Source organism: Salvia miltiorrhiza, chromosome 1 (assembly GCF_028751815.1).
Source record: "Salvia miltiorrhiza cultivar Shanhuang (shh) chromosome 1, IMPLAD_Smil_shh, whole genome shotgun sequence".
Taxonomy (NCBI): Eukaryota; Viridiplantae; Streptophyta; class Magnoliopsida; order Lamiales; family Lamiaceae; genus Salvia; species Salvia miltiorrhiza.
The window spans coordinates 6,680,247-6,702,391 of NC_080387.1; the positions used below are offsets into that span (position 1 = coordinate 6,680,247).

Consider the following 22,145-nt stretch of genomic DNA (forward strand, 5'->3'; position numbering starts at 1 on the left):
TATACATATATCTTTCTAGTATAGATGATGACCAAACTCTAACCCTAGCTTTGTATCTCTTTATAAATAGAGGCGTTTAGTCCTCACAATAAGACGCTCATGCAGATTTATTCTATCTACGCTATTCTATTTGTTGGAAATTGGTTGTGAGTAACCAATGTTTGATAATTTTTCGAGTACCGAAAATATTTAATTTAAGAGAATTAAATAGCACATGATCGATCTACAATTCGAGTAGATGATCGTAGCATATATCTATTTACTCAAAACCGATTTCCGGTGAGTGAGAAATAATTAATTAAAGTTGGGTACTTGAAATATGGAGTTGTGGAAAGAGATAAGCATTAAAAAGATGTTAATGCTTATGCCACATTATTTTGTGGATGATAATTAAGACATTATATAAGTTATTACATTAGTGCATGTAATAAAAGAGATGTGCACAGGTGATGGGTTGCAAAGCCCACACGCGTGCGCCGCCGCTGCCGCTCGCCCGGCCCCGGTCCCCGACCTCGGCCGTGAACTTGGACCTTGGCAATTGGTTCTTGGGCTGGTCTTTGGGCCTACCCTTAGGTCCCAAAGTACCAACGATTTCTCGGTCCAAAGAACGAGGCCCAATCGTTTGGGCCTACACGTGCACAAGGGGCTCGACCCAACGGGAGGACCCGTTGGTCTCCCAACTAGAAGCTTCCACACCTCCATAACTCCCGTCATTATTGGACGGAAGGGAGTTACAATGTAATGTTGTCATTACTGCCGTCATTATTGGACGGGAGAGAGTTACAACGTAACTGCCGTCATTACTGCCGTCATTATTGGACGGGTGGGAGTTACTTGGTAACTGCCGTCATTATTAGACGGATCCTCCATAAGTGGACTGTGCCTATAAATAGGACAGCCACTCCATGCATCCAAACACTCTGAAATCTGCATTCTAGCATCCACATACTCTTTGCACTCATATAGTTCAGGAGCTCTGTTCTCGCCTCGTTTCAGTTTGCCGGAGCTCATTGGTTTGCAGTGCTGCTACCCATGAGATGAAGCCGTTTTATCTTTGGAGACAACACGCCAAACCGTGAGCACTACCGGGGCGTATCTCGTCTTGCGGAAAGAGGATCCTCCTCGACTCGGCTGTTTTCCTGGTTTTATTATTATTGTAATTTCAATACAGTTTCTTTTGTAATCTCATCTCCTACCTTTCTGTTTCATTGTAACTACGCCCGCAAGCTTATATTCTAACAATCGCAAGACTAGATAGCTTGCAAAGTGGGATTTTTTTGACTTGTAATTGAACTTAAGAACTTTCGTAACCTAAATACCGACCGCGTCAACCGTGGCATCCGCCACCACTACCGCTGCTACCTCCACCTTTAATGGTGGTCCTTTTGGTGGTCCAACACCACTTCCTTTCATGTTTGGTGTTAACCAAACAACTCTTGGAGGAGAAAGTTCCATGCAAGGAACGGTTGGCCAAACTCCGTTTGAGTCAACGTTTGGTTCCACTTCAAGTGGTTCCATTGGGTCCACGTTCGGACAAACGGTTGGGGCCTTCGGGACCAACGTAATGGGCTATGGCCACATGGTGGGATCGGTGCCAACGCAGCCCCCGAGGGCGAATGCAATAGCCGAAAAGCCACCTAAGTTTGGTGGGTCACACTTCAAAATGTGGCAGCACAAGATGATGTTTTACATCACGATCCTGGGTCTAGTCGATTTCCTGTGGGAAGACGAGCCACTTGTGCTGGCGGAAACTGAGACCAATTTTTTGGTGCATGCTGGTTATGACGATTGGCATTATGGCGACTACCTTTGTAAACATTTCATTTTGGAAGGTTTAGAGGATAGTCTATATCATGTATACGCCAATGTAAAGACCTCCAAACCACTTTGGGAGGCACTAGAGAATAAGTACGTAGTGATGATGCAGTAGCTAAGTTCTTAGACTTTAAGATGGTCGATGGTAGATCGATCATGGATCAAGTGCAAGAGTTCCAACTCATTTTGCACGAGTTGGGGTCCGACGGGATGAATATGCCCGAAGCTTTTGCCACGGTGGCTATCATCGAAAAGCTCCCGCCGAGCTGGGCTGACTTCAAGAGCTACCTCATGCACAAACGAGAGGAGATGACTCTTGAAGATCTCATTGTCAAGCTGCGCGTTGAATTTGACGTGAGGGAACGTATGAACAAGGTCAAAAACCCAACTCAAACCAAAGGCAAATTATTGGAGAAAGGCAAAGCAAGATGCCAACGTCGAAGTCCTCCAATAACAAGCGTGCTCGCCCAAATGAAGACTGCCGCAAGCCCAAGAAGAAAAAGGCAAAGCAATATGCCAACGTCGTCGAGAAGGACTTCGATGAATGGAACGAGGATGACTTGGCGGCGGTTATCATCGAGAAGGTCAACCTCGTTGAAAACCAAGGTGCTTGGTTTATTGACACGGGCGCAACTGTGCACGTGTGCTCCGACAAGAGGCGCTTCTCTACTTACAAGGCTGTTGAATGGAGAAAGCTAAGCATGGGTAACCAAGCGTCGTTGGAAGTTGCCGAAATTGGTGATGTGGCACTCAAGCTTTCATCCGGCACGGAGATAACCTTGAAGGATGTGCTGCATGTCCCAGACATCCGCAAGAATCTCATCTCGGGGTCCATACTAGTTAAGAAGGGCTTTAGACTAGTGTTTGAATTCGAGAAAGTTGTTGTAACTAAGTTTGGAAAGTACCTTGGTAGGGGTTTTCTCACCAATGAGCTTTTCAAGCTTAATGTTCAGCTTGTCAAGCGTGTAATTGGCAAACCTATCAACGAAAATGCTACTACTTCCTCTTACTTGGTTGAGTGTTGTGATTTATGGCATTGTAGATTAGGACATGTTAATCTAAATGCTATAAAAAGATTAGTAAATATGGATTTACTAAAAATAAACGAACTTAACACTCAAAATAAATGTCAAGTTTGTGTTGAAGCAAAAATGACGAAGTCTCCGTTTCATTATGTTGAAAGGAGCACTAAGCCTTTAGAGTTAATCCACACCGACATGTGTGATTTAAAGTTCGTGCAAACTCGAGGTGGTAAAAAGTACTTTATCATTTTTATTGATGACTGCACAAGGTATTGCTATCTTTACCTTTTAAGGAGTAAAGATGAGGCTATTGAAGCTTTCAAAAAACTTCAAAACAGAAGCCGAGAATCAACTTGATAGTCGAATTAAGATGGTTCGAAGTGATAGAGGAGGAGAATATGTTGCTCCGTTTGAGGAATTATGCAACGCTAGTGGTGTAATACATCAAACAACTGCTTCATATTCACCTAAATCTAATGGTGTTGCTGAACGCAAGAATATTCGAACTCTTAAGGAGATGATGAATGTCATGTTGATTAGTTCTGGGTTACCCCCAGAACATGTGGGGGGAGGTTGTTCTATCAGCCAACTATATCCTCAATAAAATACCACTCAAAGAAAGGGACGTCACTCCCTATGAGTTGTGGAAAGGCAGAAAGCCCTCATACAAATACATTAAAATGTGGGGGTGTTTAGCCAAAGTGCAAGTGCCTCCGCCCAAACAAGTAACAATTAGTCCTAAAACAATCGATTGTATTTTTATTGGGTATGCACTAAACAACAATGCACATCGGTTTTCGGTTTACAAGTCAGACATTCCAACAATTACTGTAGGAATGACAATGGAATCAAATAACGCTATTTATTTTGAGAATATCTTTCCTTGTAAAGACAAGAAAAAAGAAGAAGCTAGTACAAGTAGCAACACTAGAGAAGAAGCTACTAGTTCTGACCCTGTTGAGACAGTGCCTGAATCATGAAAGAGACCAGGCTCTGACCTTGAAGTGTCAGAACCAAGACGTAGTAAAATAGGCAGGATAGCCAAGGACTTTGGTCCAGAATATATCGCCTTCATGCTAGATGAAGAACCTTCGTCTTTCAAAGTGGCGTTCTCTTGACCAGACGTGTAACACCCCGTACTTTTCCTATGTTGTGAGATAGTGTCTTAACACTAATGAGAGTACTGAGATGTCGAATTACGAGACTACTTTTTTTTATGAGCAGATAAGACAGATTGTCTTTTAAATAGAGATACGAGTGAATAAACCGATGATGGAATTAGAGTGATGAGATTTGAGAAATGAGTTGAGATAGAGATGCTGATTGAATTGAGCTGAGATTTTATTTTATTTCCAACTACCGGGAATAGAGTTACCGGATACCGAGTTATCAGAGATTGACTGTCCTATTAAGAAAATGGGAATAATGAGTTGGAAATAGAGTCGAGGAAGAAAGAGTGAGAAACCTTGATAAATAGAGTCGGTCTGAGAGACGTTTAGTCTGTTTGTGTTTGCCGACTACTTTGATGTGATGATATGTGAATTTACGTGACTGATTGATTATGTGATTTTGTTACGTGAGTCATTTTAACCAAGTTATTATGATTTTTATTTGAGACTTTAGCACTTGGAATTTTTATTAAGTTTGCAAAGCAAGTGCAGTTTATTTTTACCGGAAAATCGAACGATGCCGGTTTATGGAAATTTTTCCAAGCATAATTTTTTTTAAATTATTTTTCCTATGATGAGGAATATTATAATTGAGTGAGTGCACTAATATTAGTGCTATAATTATTTTATTTTGGTCACATGAATAATTATACTATGGTACTTTATTAATGAGTAATATTTCCATAGTTTTTGTGATTATTATTTAATCACCTTACTCACACTATTATTTTAATTTTCCTAAGCATGTGACTAATTCAATAAATTGCTAAGTGTAGAGATTGAGAGAGTAGAGATTGAGAGAGTAGAGATTAGAGAGAGTGTAGAGATTAGAGAGAGAGAGATCAAGGCATTAATTGCCAAATATTTCATAAGATTACAAATCTTTCCAAAGATTGCCAAATCTTCTATAAGATTACCAAATCCTCACAAATCTTACCAAGCAATTCTCTCTCACTCACTCACCACATTCGGCCACTCCACCTCTCTCTCTCACTCCATTCGACCAACACCCTCTCTCCCTCATCTCTCTATTTTCCACCATTGTCAACCATGGATGAGACCTCCGAAGCTTCACCAAAATATGCCAAACACATAAATCACCCTCTAAATCCACCTTAAACACCTTCCATCTCCTTAGATTCAAGAAGATCCATGGAGATTCAATCTTGAAGTTAGAAAGAGAAAGTTTGGTTTTGGGTGTAAGTTTGGGTAAGTGAGCTTTGAATTCATAGATATAACTTGTATGATGATATATATGGGTATATTTGAAGGATTGAAGCAAGAAATCACCCCCTCTCTTATTCTTCACAATTTTCGAAAATATGGGTCTCATACCCTTCAAAAAAATTTCTTTTTCTTTCCTTGAATTGGGGTGAGAAAAATGATCTATGATATGTTTGGTGATGATTGATGTGTGTTTTGAAAAGCTATGCTTTGAGATTCAAATTTTGAATGAGTTTAGTTTACCCAAAAATGGGAACTTTTGAGTCAATGAGTTAGATGATGAATTGATGATGTAAATGAGACCATGAGATGTATATGATGATGATTAATGGAGTAAATTGAGTATATGATGTCAAATGATGATTTTGATATGTTTACTAAAATTAGGGCTATGTGTATCTATGCTCTAATTTGTAAATTGATGGTTTATATGTGAGTTAAATGGGTTAAGATTAATAGATATATGATGAGATTAAAGATCCATGTGAGTTCATAAAATGTCAAAGAGTTTAGTTTGGTAAAAATTGGAATTTTCTTGTCTATGTGTTTAATAAATGATTTGGCTTAAGATATGTGTAATTGAGCATGATGTTGGTGTTTTAATATGTCTGATTAAGTCTATTGGAAGCTAAGTAAAATTTTTGACTTGAGTTAGTTTATGAGAGTTTTTGAGTTTTCATATTTTGAGAAGTCAATAATTGATAAAATGAGGTCTAATTTGCTTTATGACCATTTTGTGAAGTTGTCATGTTTTTGTTGAGAGTTTATGTGAATATATGAGTTTTTATTAAAGTTTGGTTGGTATGATTATAGGGGATTTATGTGTATAAAATGAGTTATATGAAGTATGAGGTCATTTTGAATGATTGAATGAGTTTGAGCATGAGAATGAAAAGAGGATTGAATTGATACGTTTGTAGAAACGTTTTCCTTGAGATTTGAGTTTATGATGTAAAAGAGGAGAGTTAATTTGAGTATGATGAGTATTTTAAATGTTTTTGAATGTTTTTGAGTGTTATATGTGTTTAAAATGAACTTTGATTGGTTTTCTTTGAAGAAATGTTGAATTGAGCATTTAAGAGTTTGAGATGAGTTTTGGTGATTTTTCGTAGGCTACTGACCTACTGTGATCGACGGGTTGTCGATGTCTAATGGCTTTGAACATTTTACAGCATGTCCCTACATGAGTCCTGAGCATACCGGTAAAATTTCAAGTCATTTGGACTTGATTTACTATTTGTACAAAATGCAAAACCAAATCTGCACATTTCTACCGGGAATTTCAGAGAACAGGGGACAAAGTCATTCATTTCAGTAGCTTCCTGTGTGATCTAGCTTTTCCAATTTTTATGGTATCAACCTTACTGTATGGGATAGATATCCACCAAATTTGAGCTCCGTTTGACAACGTTTACTATTTTTCAAAAATCAATGTTTCCGATTGCTCAAAACTGCCGAATATGGTAGACCGTGGTAAAAACGCCATATCTCCCAAACCACTTGGAGTTTCTGACTCTACTTTTTTTTAAATGAAACTAGACTCAAATACCTTTCTTTTGGTATGATTCTGGAGTCCAGGAGATGTCGGAGTCAGAACGTGTTAAATTTTGACGTTGAGTCAGTGGGAAAACAGAACATGATTTGTTGATGTTTGATTGTATTTTCTTATGTGCCTTATGTGTTTGTGTTGCCTAAGTGTTTTAATGAGATTAGACGAGTCTTATATGAGAGATAAATCAAGACTTAGAACCATGATTTTCTTGAAACCTATCCTTGGACTTAAGGTTTTGAAATGAGTGAAGAAGTTTATGTAGAGTCGATTAAGAGATAGAATATAAGATAGAGCATGAGTTAAGGCATGAGTTTTTGTCGTTGAGTTCTAATCGAGATTCATTTTATGACATGAACCTTCGATGATGACGATGATCCCTGAAGACACGAGCAGAGCAGGGAAGTAAGTAACTCCGCTTTGACGGGAGTTTTTGAGTAAGGTCTTCAGGTGGGCAATATTTTGAGTATACATATATTATCCGAGCTTTCTAAAATGATTTGATGATATAATGATGTTATGAGCTTATCAAATAATTTGAGATAAATGATGTTGAGAAATGTTTGACTTGCCAATTTTTGATGTTGAGCTTGTATGTTACCCTCTACTGATGAGATGAGACGAATTCGGGTCCTGGGCAGTTGATAGCTATCCTGCCAGGGCTAGTGTACACAGAGGTGACTGTGAGCCGTTGAGCGAATCGGCCGGTCACGGTACTTGAGAGGGAGGCCTACTTCTCAGTACCTTTGATGATGATGAGTTGTAGATGTGGTACATACATGATGAGTACTTTGATAGCGCTATCGTTTCTTTATGATATCATGATTATGAAAACTGCATGCACAGATTCATTTACGCTAACTTTATTTCTGTGTATTGCTGAGATGTGGCAAGTTTCAAACCTATAGCTCTAAGAGCACCTTTCTTGTTTTTCGGCGTTTGCCCACTGAGTATTATGTACTCACGCCCTGCATGTATTTCTAAATGTGCAGGCAAAGCGAGGAGCGAGATTGGTCTGGTGCTGGCGGGGAATTGTTAGAGGATGTATTTACTTTATCGCATTTCCATTTTGACGATAAAGTCTTGATAATTGATATACTTGGATTTTCTTTTGAAGTTAAGCAATGTACTCACGGTTATATGTCTTCATACATATAATCGATTCGCCTTTTGCTGCGATACTCTGCATATTATGATTCCTTACGAAAAATGAGCGATACCCGTTTTGTTTTTGATCTTGAAATTCCTGATAATTAAAAAGTTATAACGACGTTGACGATTTTACCCTTGGGGTCATTTATGATGATTTTCCTTAGCATGCTTTAATGCGAGCTTCCGCTTGATGTTTGACCTATTCTTCTTATCATTTATTCTTTTAAAAATAGTTGTATCGATACTCGTACCCCACTATCACTAGTGTCGGGAATCGGGCTGCGACAAGACGGACTACTCTGGAGGGAAGCAGTCCAGAGTGAAATTGATTCAATCATGCAAAACCACACTTGGGTGTTGGTTGATTTACCTGAAGGTTGTAAACCCTTAGGATGCAAATGGATACTAAAAAGAAAATATAAAGCTGATGGATCAATAGACAAGTATAAAGCGCGCTTAGTCGTTAAAGGATTTAAGTAGCGTGAGGGGTATGATTTTTTCGATACCTATTCACCAGTGACGAGGATTACATCCATTCGAGTGCTTCTCGCGATTGCTGCTCTACACAATCTTGAGATTCATCAAATGGATGTCAAAACTACGTTCTTAAACGGTGATCTAGAAGAAGAAGTCTATATGGAGCAACCTGAAGGGTTTGTAGTACCTGGACAAGAGAAAAAGGTATGCAAACTAGTAAAGTCTCTTTATGGATTAAAACAAGTGCCACTGCAATGGCACTTGAAATTTGACAATGTCATGTTGTCAAATGGCTTCAAAATTAACGAGTGTGACAAATGTGTCTACATCAAAAGCACCAATAATGGGTACGTTATGGTGTGTCTCTATGTAGACGACATGTTGATTATGGGAAGCAACAATCGTATCATTATTGATACAAAGAACATGTTAAAAAAGAATTTTGACATGAAAGACATGGGGTTAGCTGACGTGATCCTTGGAATGAAAATTCTCAGGACCACTGATGGAATGATTTTGACACAATCTCATTACATTGAGAAAGTGCTCAAAAGGTTTAATGTGTTTGATAAATCGCCTGTAAAAACTCCATTGGAACTCAATGTTCACATGAAGAAGAACATGGGTGAACCTGTCGCACAGGAAGAATATGCAAGGATCATTGGGTGCCTTATGTATATTACAAATTGCACTCGATCGGATCTTGCATGCAGTGAACAAATTGAGTCGTTATACAAGTAATCCAAGTAGAGAACATTGGAAAGCACTTGAGAGAGTTTTGATATACTTAAAGTATACTCTAAATTTTGGAATACACTACACGAGATACCCCCCGGTACTTGAAGGGTACTGTGATGCTAACTGGATATCCGACGCGAAAGACTCGTTATCAACGAGTGGTTACGTGTTCACTATAGGGGGAGGAGCAATCTCGTGGAGATCTACAAAACAGACATGTATTGCTAGATCCACCATGGAATCAGAATTCATCGCTTTAGACAAAGCAGGTAAAGAAGCCGAGTGGCTACAAAACTTTCTGGAAGATATTCTATGTTGGTCGAAACCCGTGCCGCCTGTTATGATAAATTGCGATAACCAAGCATCTATTGGAAGGGCAAAAAGTGGGTTGTATAACGGTAAGTCTCGACACATACGTCGACGACATAATACCGTAAGACATTTGATCGAAAGTGGAGTTATCTCAATTGACTATATAAAGTCAATGGATAATCTGGCCGATCCGCTGACTAAAGCTTTGAATCGTGATCAAATGTATAAATTGCTAGAGGGAATGAGTATAAAATCCACAAAATAAAGGATGAATATAGTGGTAACCCAACCATGATGACTGGAGATCCCAAGAACTTGGTTCAATGGGAAAACTAAGCTATAAGATTCCAAGTAGAACACTCAACTACTTGCATTCCCTAGAGAGCAACTGAGTGTTGAAGTCTGCTTAGTGGTAAGGTTAAGTCTCTTGACTTTTAATGATTCCTAAACACCTTGAGGAGGTTGAGTATATCAAGACACTTGGAAAAGAATCACCTATATAAGTGAGATGTGGGGCCGCATCGACCTAACACTTATGAATCTAAAGAGTTGTCCAAGCCCGCAAAGGACAAAAAAAAGAGAACGAAATGAGGTTGAGGCGTTAGTGTGTTAATAGTACTGTTGTCTAGGTATACACGAAGGAGAAATGGTTCAACGACATCAAGTTCTACCAATTCACCAGTATATCCGATAGTATTAACTAAGGATGGTTCAAGGCTGCAAACCACCTATTCTAATGCACTAAGGTCTCTTGAGAACAGAGCTTGTGTCTGCATTTGCATTTGGCTATTTCCACTCATGTAGGGGATTGTTGGAAATTGGTTGTGAGTAACCAATGTTTGATAATTTTTCGAGTACCGAAAATAATTAATTTAATAGAATTAAATAGCACATGATCGATCTACGTTTCGAGTAGATGATCGTAGTATATCTATTTACTCAAAACCGATTTCCAGTGAGTGAGAAATAATTAATTAAACTTGGGTACTTGAAATATGGAGTTGTGGAAAGAGATAAGCATTAAAAAGATGTTAATGCTTATGCCACATTATTTTGTGGATGATAATTAAGACATTATATAAGTTATTACATTAGTGCATGTAATAAAAGAGATGTGCACAGGTGATGGGTTGCAAAGCCCACACGCGCGCGCCGCCGCTCGCCCGACCCTGGTCCTTGACCTCGGCCGTGAACTTGGATCTTGGCAATTGGTTATGGGGCTGGTCTTTGGGCCTACCCTTAGCTCCCAAAGGACCAACGATTTCTCGGTCCAAAGAACGAGGCCCAATCGTTTGGGCCTACACGTGCACAAGGGGCTCGACCCGATGGGAGGACTTGTTGGTCTCTCAACTAGAAGCTTCCACATCTCCATTACTCCTGTCATTATTGGACGGGAGGGAGTTACAATGTAACTGCTGTCATTACTGCCGTCATTATTGGACGGGAGGGAGTTACAACGTAACTGCCATCATTACTGCCGTCATTATTGGACTGGTGGGAGTTACTTGGTAACTACCGTCATTATTAGATGGGATCCTCCATAAGTGGACTGTGCCTATAAATAGGACAGCCACTCCATGCATCCAAACACTCTGAAATCTGCATTCTAGCATCCACATACTCTCTGCACTCATACAGTTCAGGAGCTCTGTTCTCGCCTCGTTTCAGTTCGCCGGAGCTCGTTGGTTTGCGGTGCTGCTACCCATGAGATGAAGTCGTTTTATCTTTGGAGACGACACGCCAAACCGTGAGCACTACCGGGGCATATCTCGTCTTGCGGAAAGAGGATCCTCCTCGACTCGGCTGTTTTCCTGGTTTTATTATTATTGTAATTTCAATACAGTTTCTTTTGTAATCTCATCTCCTACCTTTTGGTTTCATTGTAACTACGCCCGCAAGCTTATATTCTAACACTATTTACTTCTTCTCTTCTCTGTACTTTGAACATGATTATTATTATTATTTGTAGCGGGGTTTATTTATTGGGTCTATAAAGGGGCAAGATACTCTATTTATTAATATTAATGTTATAATTTTAGTTAACAGGCTTTAGTGATGGCAATGGATATTGGTGTAACACCCCGCATTTTACCTGATTATAAATATTTTGAGATTTATTTTTAAGAGCACCGAGATATAAAAATAATCTTATGATGAGATGAGATATCCCAATAGTATGAGCTATTATATTTTCGATGATGAGTCTAGTAAATGAAATACTTTGAGGAAATAAGGATGTATAGAGATGTTGTTTGAACTAAGAAGAAGTTAAAAATTTTCTTTTCTTTCTTTAGTTGGTAGCAGCTCTGGCATATCCGAGCTCTGCTCTGGAAGCAGAGCTGAAGTTGAACCGAGCTCTGCTCTGGAAGCAGAGCTGATGTTGAGCCTAGCTCTGCTCTGCTCTGATAGCATAGCTGAAAGCCCTGCTCTGGCTTTGAGCTCTACTCTGACCTGGGAGCTCTGCTCTGGAGGCAGAGCTGAAGTGGAGCTCTGCTCTGGAGACGGAGCTGAAAACCCGAGCTCTGCTCTGGTGACAGAGCTGAAATTGAGCTCTGCTCTGCCGAGTCAGTTAGCTCTGCTCTGCTGAGTCAGTTAGCTCTGCTCTGGCCGAGTCAGTTAGCTCTGCTCTGCCGAGTCAGTTAGCTCTGCTCTGCCGAGTCAGTCAGCTTTGCTCTGGCCGAGTCAGTTAGCTCTGCTCTGCCGAGTCAATTAGCTCTGCTCTGCTGAGTCAGTCTGCTCTGCTCTGGCAGCAGAGCTGAGTCGAGCTCTGCTCTAGAGGCAGAGCTGAATCGAGCTCTGCTCTGGAGGCAGAGCTGAGTCAAGCTCTGCTCTGATGGCAGAGCTGAAGTTGAGCTCTGCTCTGATGGCAGAGCTGAAAGCTGAGCTCTGCTCTGCGTGGCAGAGCTGAAGTCGAGCTCTGCTCTGGTGGTCGAGATGTGCTCTGCTCTGGTGCGGAACTGAGTTTAGAAAGGGGAGTCAAAGCAAGTGGATAAAAGGATAAGATATTCATGCAAGTGGATAATTAAGCATGTGTTATATATCCAATACTTGATGGCTAAGTAAATGGGATTATATAAAACAACTCATTTCTCTTTCATCCTCACCATAGCAGCCGTCCCTTTCTTCTCTCTTTTCTCTCTCTTTCTCCATCAACACCTTCCATTGTTGGGCATAACCAAAGCTCCATAGATCAATTCTACACCATAGAAAGCTCTTAAATCATGCTCAAAACATCATTATCTCCATAAATCAAAAGCTAGAGTGTGATAGAAAGCTTGGTTTCAAGAAGAAGGAGCTATACTTTTCTCTTCAAAAATCATAGAGTAAGCTTCTAAACACATGAATCTACTTATATCTAAGCTTTATTAGCATGTAAATAGAGGATCAAAGCATGAAAACATCACCTTATCTTTTCTTTGTAATTTTCGAATTACTAGGGTTGGAAGTCTTCTAAAATATTGTCATCTTCTAACCTTAAGTGGAGAGTATATACATGCTATTAAGATGTTATTTATTTGTCTTTTGAATGAAAAGCATGGATTTAATTTGAGATATGGAATATGATAGCGTGTAGATCAGCTGCAGCCTGTAGATTTAGGATTATCTTTATTTTATTAGTTTTTGTTAGTTTCATAGTTATCTTTTATTTTTCGCAGTAGTTCAATTATTTAGGGTTAAGTTATTTAGGTCAGACTCATGGGCTCCAAGTCATTTAATTGGGCCTCAAGTCATTAGGTCTATATATAGTTCTTTACGACTTAGGGTTAAGGATATCAGGGGATCATTGTTTAGGGACAGCAATAGCTGTAGGGCAGAGATATTTTTCTCTGAGGGCCTCGCAGGAGGAGTTTATATATCGTATTTTTATTTTCTTTTTTCTTTCTTCATCTTCACACGCCTTTACTCTATCAAATTGGTGCGGTGAACGATGGTTACTACGCGAAGTACCGAATCTCGTTTGGAGGATGTAGAGAAGGCGATTGGGGAATTGTCTGGCGTCATTCGGGAGTTGCGGACTTTCCAAGCGTCAACAGAAGCCCACCACTCATCCATGGAGACCAAACTTGATGCCTTGATGAAGAAGTTTTCCATCTCTGTTGATACTCCATACGACGAGGAATCAGGCGGGAGTCACCACAACGAGGAGGAGATTTTACCACCCATGCACAAGATGGACCTTCCAGGTTTTGATGGGTCCAATGCACACTCTTGGTTGGCTCGTGCTGAACAATATTTTTTAGTGCACGCTACGCCCACTGATCAACGCGTTAAAATTGCACTCATTGCTATGTCCGGTTCTGCCATGCCATGGATACAGATGTTGCTGCGACGCTGCCCTACTTTGACTTGGTCGCGTTTTACTCGCGAGTTATTGATTCGTTTCGGGGATGGGTCTGCTATTAATGGCTTTGAAGCTTTAGTTACTACAAAGCAGACGGGGACTCTGGAGGAGTATATTTCTGCTTTTGAAGCTCGAGTATCCCAGCTGCCGGAATTCTCGGATGAGCAATACTTGGGTTTTTTCCTCGGGGGATTGAAGAAGGAACTTCGCATGATGATTCAGGACCCGACTATTACAGACTATTCTGCCGCTGTCCAGATAGCAAGAAAGCTCGACTCGGTTTGTACTCCACAAACGAGTTCTCCCTCTTTTCGGGTTACCACTACCCCGACGCCTCCATCATGGTCTAGTTTCCAGCCGCATTCTTCCCCAGTCAGACATCACAGCCCTCCACCCACGACGAACACATCATCGGTTGTCTCCCACACGTTGTCCGCTTCTCCGACTGCATCCCTCACTTCGTCTGCCCCTCCCCGTAATTTTCGCAACATCTCCACTGAGGAGTACATGAAACATCGTGCAGCTGGCACTTGTTTTCGTTGCAGCCTAAAATTTGGGCCGTTGCACCGCTGCCCACCTAAAACACTACAGGTTTTAATCGGTGACATGGAAGATTACCCGGGCCTAGAGAATTCTGAGGATACCGGGCTGAAGGAGGAAGTCCCATGGGGTCATGTGAATCAGCAACCGCCTTGAGGACAAGGCTGTTTCGACAGGCGGGCAATTGATAGCGTGTAGATCAGCTGCAGCCTGTAGATTTAGGATTATCTTTATTTTATTAGTTTTTGTTAGTTTCATAGTTATCTTTTATTTTTCGCAGTAGTTCAATTATTTAGGGTTAAGTTATTTAGGTCAGACTCATGGGCTCCAAGTCATTTAATTGGGCCTCAAGTCATTAGGTCTATATATAGTTCTTTACGACTTAGGGTTAAGGATATCAGGGGATCATTGTTTAGGGACAGCAATAGCTGTAGGGCAGAGATATTTTTCTCTGAGGGCCTCGCAGGAGGAGTTTATATTTCGTATTTTTATTTTCTTTCTTCTTTCTTCATCTTCACACGCCTTTACTCTATCAGAATATTGAAGGTGTTGGGTTGTGTGATGTTGGAAGGTTGAAGTTCATGAAGAAAGTAAGGGCTAGAGTATAAAAATGAGCTTATGAGATTGTAGCTATGATTGTTGATGGATTAAAGATGATTGATAAAGATTATGATGAATTGGTTTGATAAGAAAATAAAGTATGCTTGGCTATATGTTTAGGGTGGACTAGTTGATAAGTGAATTGGCTAGCTTATTTAAGCTACTGACTTGTTTGATTTCGACGGGGTTACTGATACCAAAAAATCTTAAACATTTTATGGTAAGTATATATAAGTGTTAGGAACGTTCATATAAAATTTGAATTCTTTTGGACATCGTTTGATATCCTTTTAAATTATAAATCTCCAACTGCAACTTTCTACCGAAAGATTGGAAGAAACAGATATTAGAGTCACCTTTCCAGTAGCTTCTCCTGAGGATATGGTTTCCACATTTTTATATGAACAAGATGAACGTGTTAGATAGCTACCCACAAAATTTCAAGTCATTTTGACAAGATCTACTATTTTTCAAAAATCAAAACTTTCAGTTGCACAAAACTGTCGAATATGGTAGACTGTAGGAAAATGGTTATATCTCCTAAACCACATAGAGTTTTACAACCTACTGTTTTTTAAATGAAACTAGACTTCAAGAGGTTTCAAACGGTATGAGTCCCAAACCCAGGAGAGTTCCGAGGTAAAGCAGTTTATTGCTTGAAGTTGGGACAGAGTATATGAAGTCAAGTATGGTTTTTCACAAAGTACACCTACCTTTGGTTTAGTAAATTGCATGTGTTAATGGCAATCAATGAATAATTAGGAAGTATTATTATAAGAGTGTTTTGGTTACAAAGAGTGATTAGTTACAAGGAAACAATGAGAAGGGAAGACTAGTACTTAGATGAGAATAGTAAACCTAGTGAGGATTTGTCTGATTGACGTTTATTTTATTACATGAATCGTCTATACCAATGATGATATCTGAAGACACGAGTCAAGGGCATAAGTAGGATTTCTCCGAAGTACGAGGACCAAAGCTAAGATTTCCAGGTGGGCATTTCTTTCTAATACCTCTATTACAGGCTTTCTAAATGATGATTATGATGATGTCTATAAGTTTTAAGATGATTTGAGATAAATTGATGTTTGAACTAATTAACTTGCCAAGTTTTGATGACGACGAGCGTGTATGTTACCCTCTACGGATGAAACGATTTCGAGTCCTGCCAAAGGCGGGATTGTGTACACGGAGGTAACTGTGAGCTGTATACCGGGTTGGCCGGTCAGAAATGACCGTGAGCCGACTGTCAGGTCAGCCGGTTACGGTGCTTGAGAAGGAGGCCTACTTCTCAGTACCATGATGATGATAAGTTGTAGAAGTGGTACTACATGCTAAGTATTTATGACTGCAGTCTATTTTTCATTACTTTATGATGCTTATAATTTATCAATTGCTTACACAGGTTCTTTTAAAGAAAAACCCCCGTGTGATGTATAAATGGCAAGTTAAATGTATAGCTCTAAGAGCGAGATTGTTTATTTTCGGCTTATGTCCACTGAGTATTTTATACTCAGCCCTGCATGTATTTCTAAATGTGCAGGATGAGCAAGGAGAGAGATTGGGGGATCGCTGGAGGGCTGTTGTTCATAGACGACCTTTTTAGTACCGTATTTTACTCCTATACGGTAGTGTGATTAGTTGAAGACTAGCTATGAAATTAATTAGGATTGTTACTCTCAGCTATATGTCTTCATACATATAGTCTGATCACGTTATGCTGTGCTACCCTGAACATTATGAATCATTGTAAATATTTAACTATACTCCCTTTTGTTTTCGTTGACTAGAACCTTGATACATTTGAATGTATGAAGCCGACCATGTTTCTATTAAGTTTGATGATATTTTATTGCTTTAACTTGAATTATTAGTAACTTCTGCTTGATGAGTCTTCTAGTTTCCCTTGTTTTACCTTATCATTTTATTAGTCGTATCGATACCCGATCTACGCTATCACTGGCTAGATGACGGGCTGCGACAATTGGACCCGGCCTAGATCCATTTTTTAGGGTCTGGATCTCAATTTTTTGGATTCGATTTGGGCCGAATCTGGATCTCAATTTATAAAACGGATCTGGATCTGGATCTGAATCTTGAAATTTTAGATTCAGATCCAACCTGTGGACCCATGTTTTTTTTAATATATATTATTTATATTTTATATTTATTTTTCTAATAATATTAAATATAAAGATTAAAAAGCATACACAAGTTATATTGTCTTTGAAAAGTGATTTAGAAATTAGAACCCTAGTTTCTCTACCATTTTGTCCGCCGCCCATCTTCCTTTCGAATCTTGATCCAGATTTGCCAGGGGCTCCTTTTCTCTCCGACTCTATGCAGCTTCTCCATCTCCATCCATCCCGTCGGCCGGTATATCGACGTTCGACGCCAATGTCGCCGCTATCGGCGAGTTCAGTTGGCTTCAACGTTCGCCGCTAGAGGCCCACCTTTCGCCGCCACTATTCATTGCCAGAACACTCCACCACCATGAGTTCAGCGGCTTCACCGTTCGCCGCTGCCCTCAATCGCAGTGGTGAAGCCTTCTGATGAGGAGTAAGGATCTTATCAGCTACTCTATTCTAAAAAGTGGGAACTTATTAACTCAAGTATCAAGAAACTGCTAACCATGACAAATATTGGATCACAATAGGGACATGAAAGCGAGAGTCAGCAGCGCCGCCTCTTTCTTAAGGCACGCCTAGTTTAAAGAACATAGATGCGCTACCCAGTAATCAGAAATAGAGAAGTCAGCGGCGCAGACGGAGGTCTGCACAGACTGAAACTCACATAGAATCAACAAGGTCAAAGGGTGGCTCGGCCTTGAGATAACGCCCGAAGAAGACTCAGAAAAGGAAGCATTCTTAGCTGGAGCAAAAACTAGAGGGGCGGTTACGCAGACGAGACCAAACTGCAGCACCGATGAAGAGTTCGATTACGTTCCGTATGAACATCAGCGCAGAAGAAAGCTCATCTAGATGAAGTCAGCACGGACGAGGGGTGAAAGCAACCAGCGCTGATGGGATGACCGCATGTTCATCATAAAGCTGCAAATTAGTTAGAAAAGGCTTCTGATAGATAGTGATTCGCGATCGTACACCGTATGTGGAGTACGTGTGTGGCCTGTAAAGTCTGTTTTACCCTTCGCCCTAATGTAATTCTATAAATACCTCATGTAATCCATCGTTATAGACACGCGATAATATCTTAAGAAATCTATATGTTCTTCATCTACAAGTTTTCTCTTCGTTCTCAATCACACTGGTTAATCTGAATGCCTTCTTCACTCATTTAGATTTATGTATGAATGTTAAGCTTCACCAACTGGCGCCGTCTGTGGGAAATCTGAGCTAGGGCGTGAGTTTTAGGACTGTATCTAGGTGTTCTTATGCATGCTCTTGCTAGATCTGTTTGTGCAAGCGTAAATCTGGGTGGGAATGGGAGCTTTATTGCCAAATCTGCATTTGTGTTTATATTTGACTGCGTCTGAGTGTTATGTGCAAGAAGGGGTGAAATAATTATGTGAAATGTTCATAAATGCTTAACATGGCTCATTTTGCGTTTTTAATCGATGAGATATATCTGTTGTTCTATTTTTTCGACCTATTCGGATTTTTGAAATCTGGTCGGCTTCGGCCACCTTGCATGAACAAGGGAGAAATAACAGGGAAGTGAGAAGATTTTTTGAAATGTTTACGGGAACTGTGCCACTTTTGAATTTTTGAAATTTTCTGTCCATGCCGTTCATTGATTTTGTCTGCCTGATTTTGACGTGTGCCCGATGGGAGCCGATTGAGGTAATTTTCATTCCCTATTTTTGATAACTCGCTGTTTATCATGACTAACTTTTGTGCTTTTTCGAGAATATACTCTGCCGGAGAATACTTTTTATTATGGGAATATCCTTTATCTAAATGCAAGCGACGGGAACTCCGTTTACTTTTCTGGGTTTATTTCCCAGAAGAGTAGGATGTTCATCTTAGAAGGGCTTCGAAGAGGATTCTATAATTTTCTTTCTATCTATGGATTTCCGTACATTTGATCTGGAATCATTTTATGGGCCGGAGTTCGTGGGTTTTTCGGGGTTTATCTCTATTATTGGGACGCTTATGGGCCCGCTTATCATGGAAAGAAAATTGCATGCAAAAATAAGCGAAGTCCTCGCAGCCTGTCTGCGCCGTTATATTTTCATTTTTAACTCACCCTTTTTCGTTCTCAATCACACAGTGAACAGGTACTACGCGATGGCAACCAATGAGCACCGCAGAGATCTGAACAAGGTTTTCGAAGCAGCTGTGACGAACGTAGATATTCAACCAACTGATGACACATCGACCAAAGGAATTGATTTGACTGGGCTCACTCCACCGGGTTTTACTACGGTTAACAACATGATCCCGGGCTCCGTACAATCTAATGTGGGAACCAGGGGCGGATACACCATGGAACATGGGGGTGCAGCTGCATCCCCAAAAAAAAATTTACTAGTATTAATATGTATTATAGAATTTTTTGTACATCTAAAGTTTGCACCCCCATTTTAAACTAAAACTAGAATGATCCAATTCATATTAAATATTAATTGCTTGTTGGCCCACAAGCCCATAAAGGAACAATTGTTGGAGGCAGCCGATCACTTTAGCCCACAAAAGACAAATAAGCTATTCTTAATTAAATAAAAATTGGCCAAAATGAATTGGGATTAGGGATAGCAACATTAAAAAAAAGAAGACAGAAACATTTTCAGTGTGCTGTGCGCGCCAAAGTCCCGACAGCAGCAAAATTCGAAGTTCATCTGTTCATGCTTGGCAAATGATGCACTCCATTCGACGACGGATATCATATTTTGATTCATTGCTTCTTCGTTAATTATTCAAATTTTTGGTATTGAAAAGCACAGTTGAAGGTAATAATTTTTAAACAGTAAATTAATATTTTACTTTTCAAATATTTTAGTTTAATGATAAACTTTGTTTGAATATTTAATTGTTGGAATGTTTTTACTTTATTTTTTATTGTTAAATGTGTCTATGAATCTATTTAGTTTATTTTATAATTTATATTTCTATATTGAATATATAGGAAATGAAGAGTGATGCATCTAAACCAAAAAAATCAAAAGGAATGGTAAAACAATCCAATCTCCAACATTTTATGTTCAAGAAAAGAAATAGTGAGAATCCTTCTAGTGCTAATGTCGCTCCTACAAATGATTTACCTCAAGAAAAGGCTATGGATTTGGGTGGTTTAAATGCTAATAGTGTGCCATTGGAGGAGAAAGAATTGATTTATGATGTTGAGCTTCTTCCTCATGATCCGGGAAAAAGAATTAGCATAATGGATTATCCTCCAAATATGCGTGATTCAATTAGAAGAGCCTATATTCTTAAAAAGCCTTGCCGACCAAAAAGTCATGATTTTCCTCAAAAAGACTTTGGAGCTTCATCACGCCGATTTATTCATTCTTGGTTTAAAAAATGGGATTGGCTTGAATATAGTATTGAGAAAGATGCCGCATTTTGTTTTGTTTGCTACTTGTTCAAGAATGAAGTGGAAAATAATGTGGGGGGAGATGCATTTGTCAATGGAGGGTTTAAGTCTTGGAATAAACCGGATAGGTTCGCGAAACATGTTGGTGGAGTTAAAAGTATTCACAATCTTGCTTATGAGAAATATGTGAATTTAAGAGATGGCAAAAAGAAATCAATTCTTGTTTCTTTTGATAATGCCAATGACTTGACTCAAAGAGAGTATGAAATTCACTTGAAAGCTTTAATTTCTTGTGTGCGTTATCTATTGCGACAAGGCTTGACATTTCGAGGACATAGAGAAAGTGAAGAATCCCTTAATAGAGGAAATTTTATTGAACTTTTGAAATGGTTGAAGGCACATAATGAATCTATTTCAAAGGTCACTTTAGAAAATGCTCCAGGGAATTGCCAATTGATAGCTCCAATGACTCAAAAAGATATTATCAATTGTTGTGCTAAAGAAACAACTATGAGAATATTGGAGGAGCTTGGTGATGATTACTTTGCTATATTGGCCGATGAGTCGAGTGATGTGTCCCAAAAGGAACAACTAGCTCTTTGTTTGCGATATATTGAAGGAAAAATAGGAAAGATAGTGGAGCCATTTATTGGACTTGTTCATGTTGGTGATACCACAGCTTTGTCTCTTAGAAGTGCAATTATGTCTTTACTTGTTGAACATTCATTGAGTCCATCTAAGATTCGAGGGCAAGGGTATGATGGGGCTGAAGGAATATTAAATTGAATTAATACTCGATTGCCCGATGATCGTTTCTTGGATTATTATTAATTCATCATACAACGATTAAATCCTAACATGCTCCTATGAATTTAACAGCTGCACATAGGTGTTAGGAAAACTTACTTGAGAATCGGATGCACAAACTGTTGATGATCGCGTCGAAAGAATCTGACTCCAGCTCTGATCTTCTCGACTGTATCCCGCTCAATTCCCAACGTTGGATGGACAACGAGCTATGGAAATTCCCAAGACAGAATGGCCACACACGTTTCCTGCGCCTCCCTCTGCTCTCAAAACCCTAATTTTTATCAGTGTGTTTTCCTGAGAGCTGACAGCTGTATTTAATAATACAGAAAAGAGGAGGAGGCGCCAATCTCTATGTGAGGGCCGAAAATCTGTCTTCTTGGGCTAGGAGACATTGGGCCAGCCCAGGGACTAGATACAAGGAATAAAGATGGGCCTCAAATAAATTAATTTATCTATGGTCAGCCCAGACCATAATTAATTTATAAATATCAGTTCATTCCACTAGAGAACCGATACTGACTTACCCCTTTATTGCCGGTGATGAGTCGGGGCTTGTATTTAGACTTATTAAATCTCCGTATTTAAAATATCCGACATCCATTAATTAATTAGAGCTCTGACAGCTTAAATTAATTAATCTCTTAATAATTCCTTAAGCAGTACCACTCAAACTTTATTATTACGCCTGAACTTAATCAACCTGCAGGGTTTAGCGTAATAAACCTTATTGAGCTCCTTAAGGGGATGTCAATGTCCTATACCGGATACGGGTACTAATACAGATAATCAAATATCATATATTAACCGCTATCACCTAAGATACAGAGTACTCGAGTTAGTATATAACTTTCACCCATAGTAAGTCAAAGTGATATACGAATTAATATATATATCTGAATACT

The 22,145-nt window shown here is 39.5% G+C and overlaps 1 protein-coding gene across 1 annotated transcript; it reads left to right on the forward strand.

Moving 5' to 3' along the window:
- The first annotated feature begins 19,187 nt into the window (after nucleotides 1–19,187).
- LOC131010167 (uncharacterized) lies at nucleotides 19,188–21,219 on the forward strand. The gene is made up of 2 exons (XM_057937615.1): nucleotides 19,188–19,325; nucleotides 20,026–21,219. Exons 1-2 carry the CDS (start codon nucleotides 19,188–19,190, stop codon nucleotides 21,217–21,219), a joined length of 1,332 nt encoding a protein of 443 aa, XP_057793598.1.
- Nucleotides 21,220–22,145: the final 926 nt, after the last annotated feature.

Bases quoted from the DNA above. Each gene is read 5' to 3' on its own strand.
- LOC131010167 (XM_057937615.1), top strand. From the start codon at position 19,188: ATGGCAACCAATGAGCACCGCAGAGATCTGAACAAGGTTTTCGAAGCA. The intron at 19,326-20,025 runs GTTAACAACATG...TTGAATATATAG, and splicing joins CTCCACCGGGTTTTACTACG to GAAATGAAGAGTGATGCATC.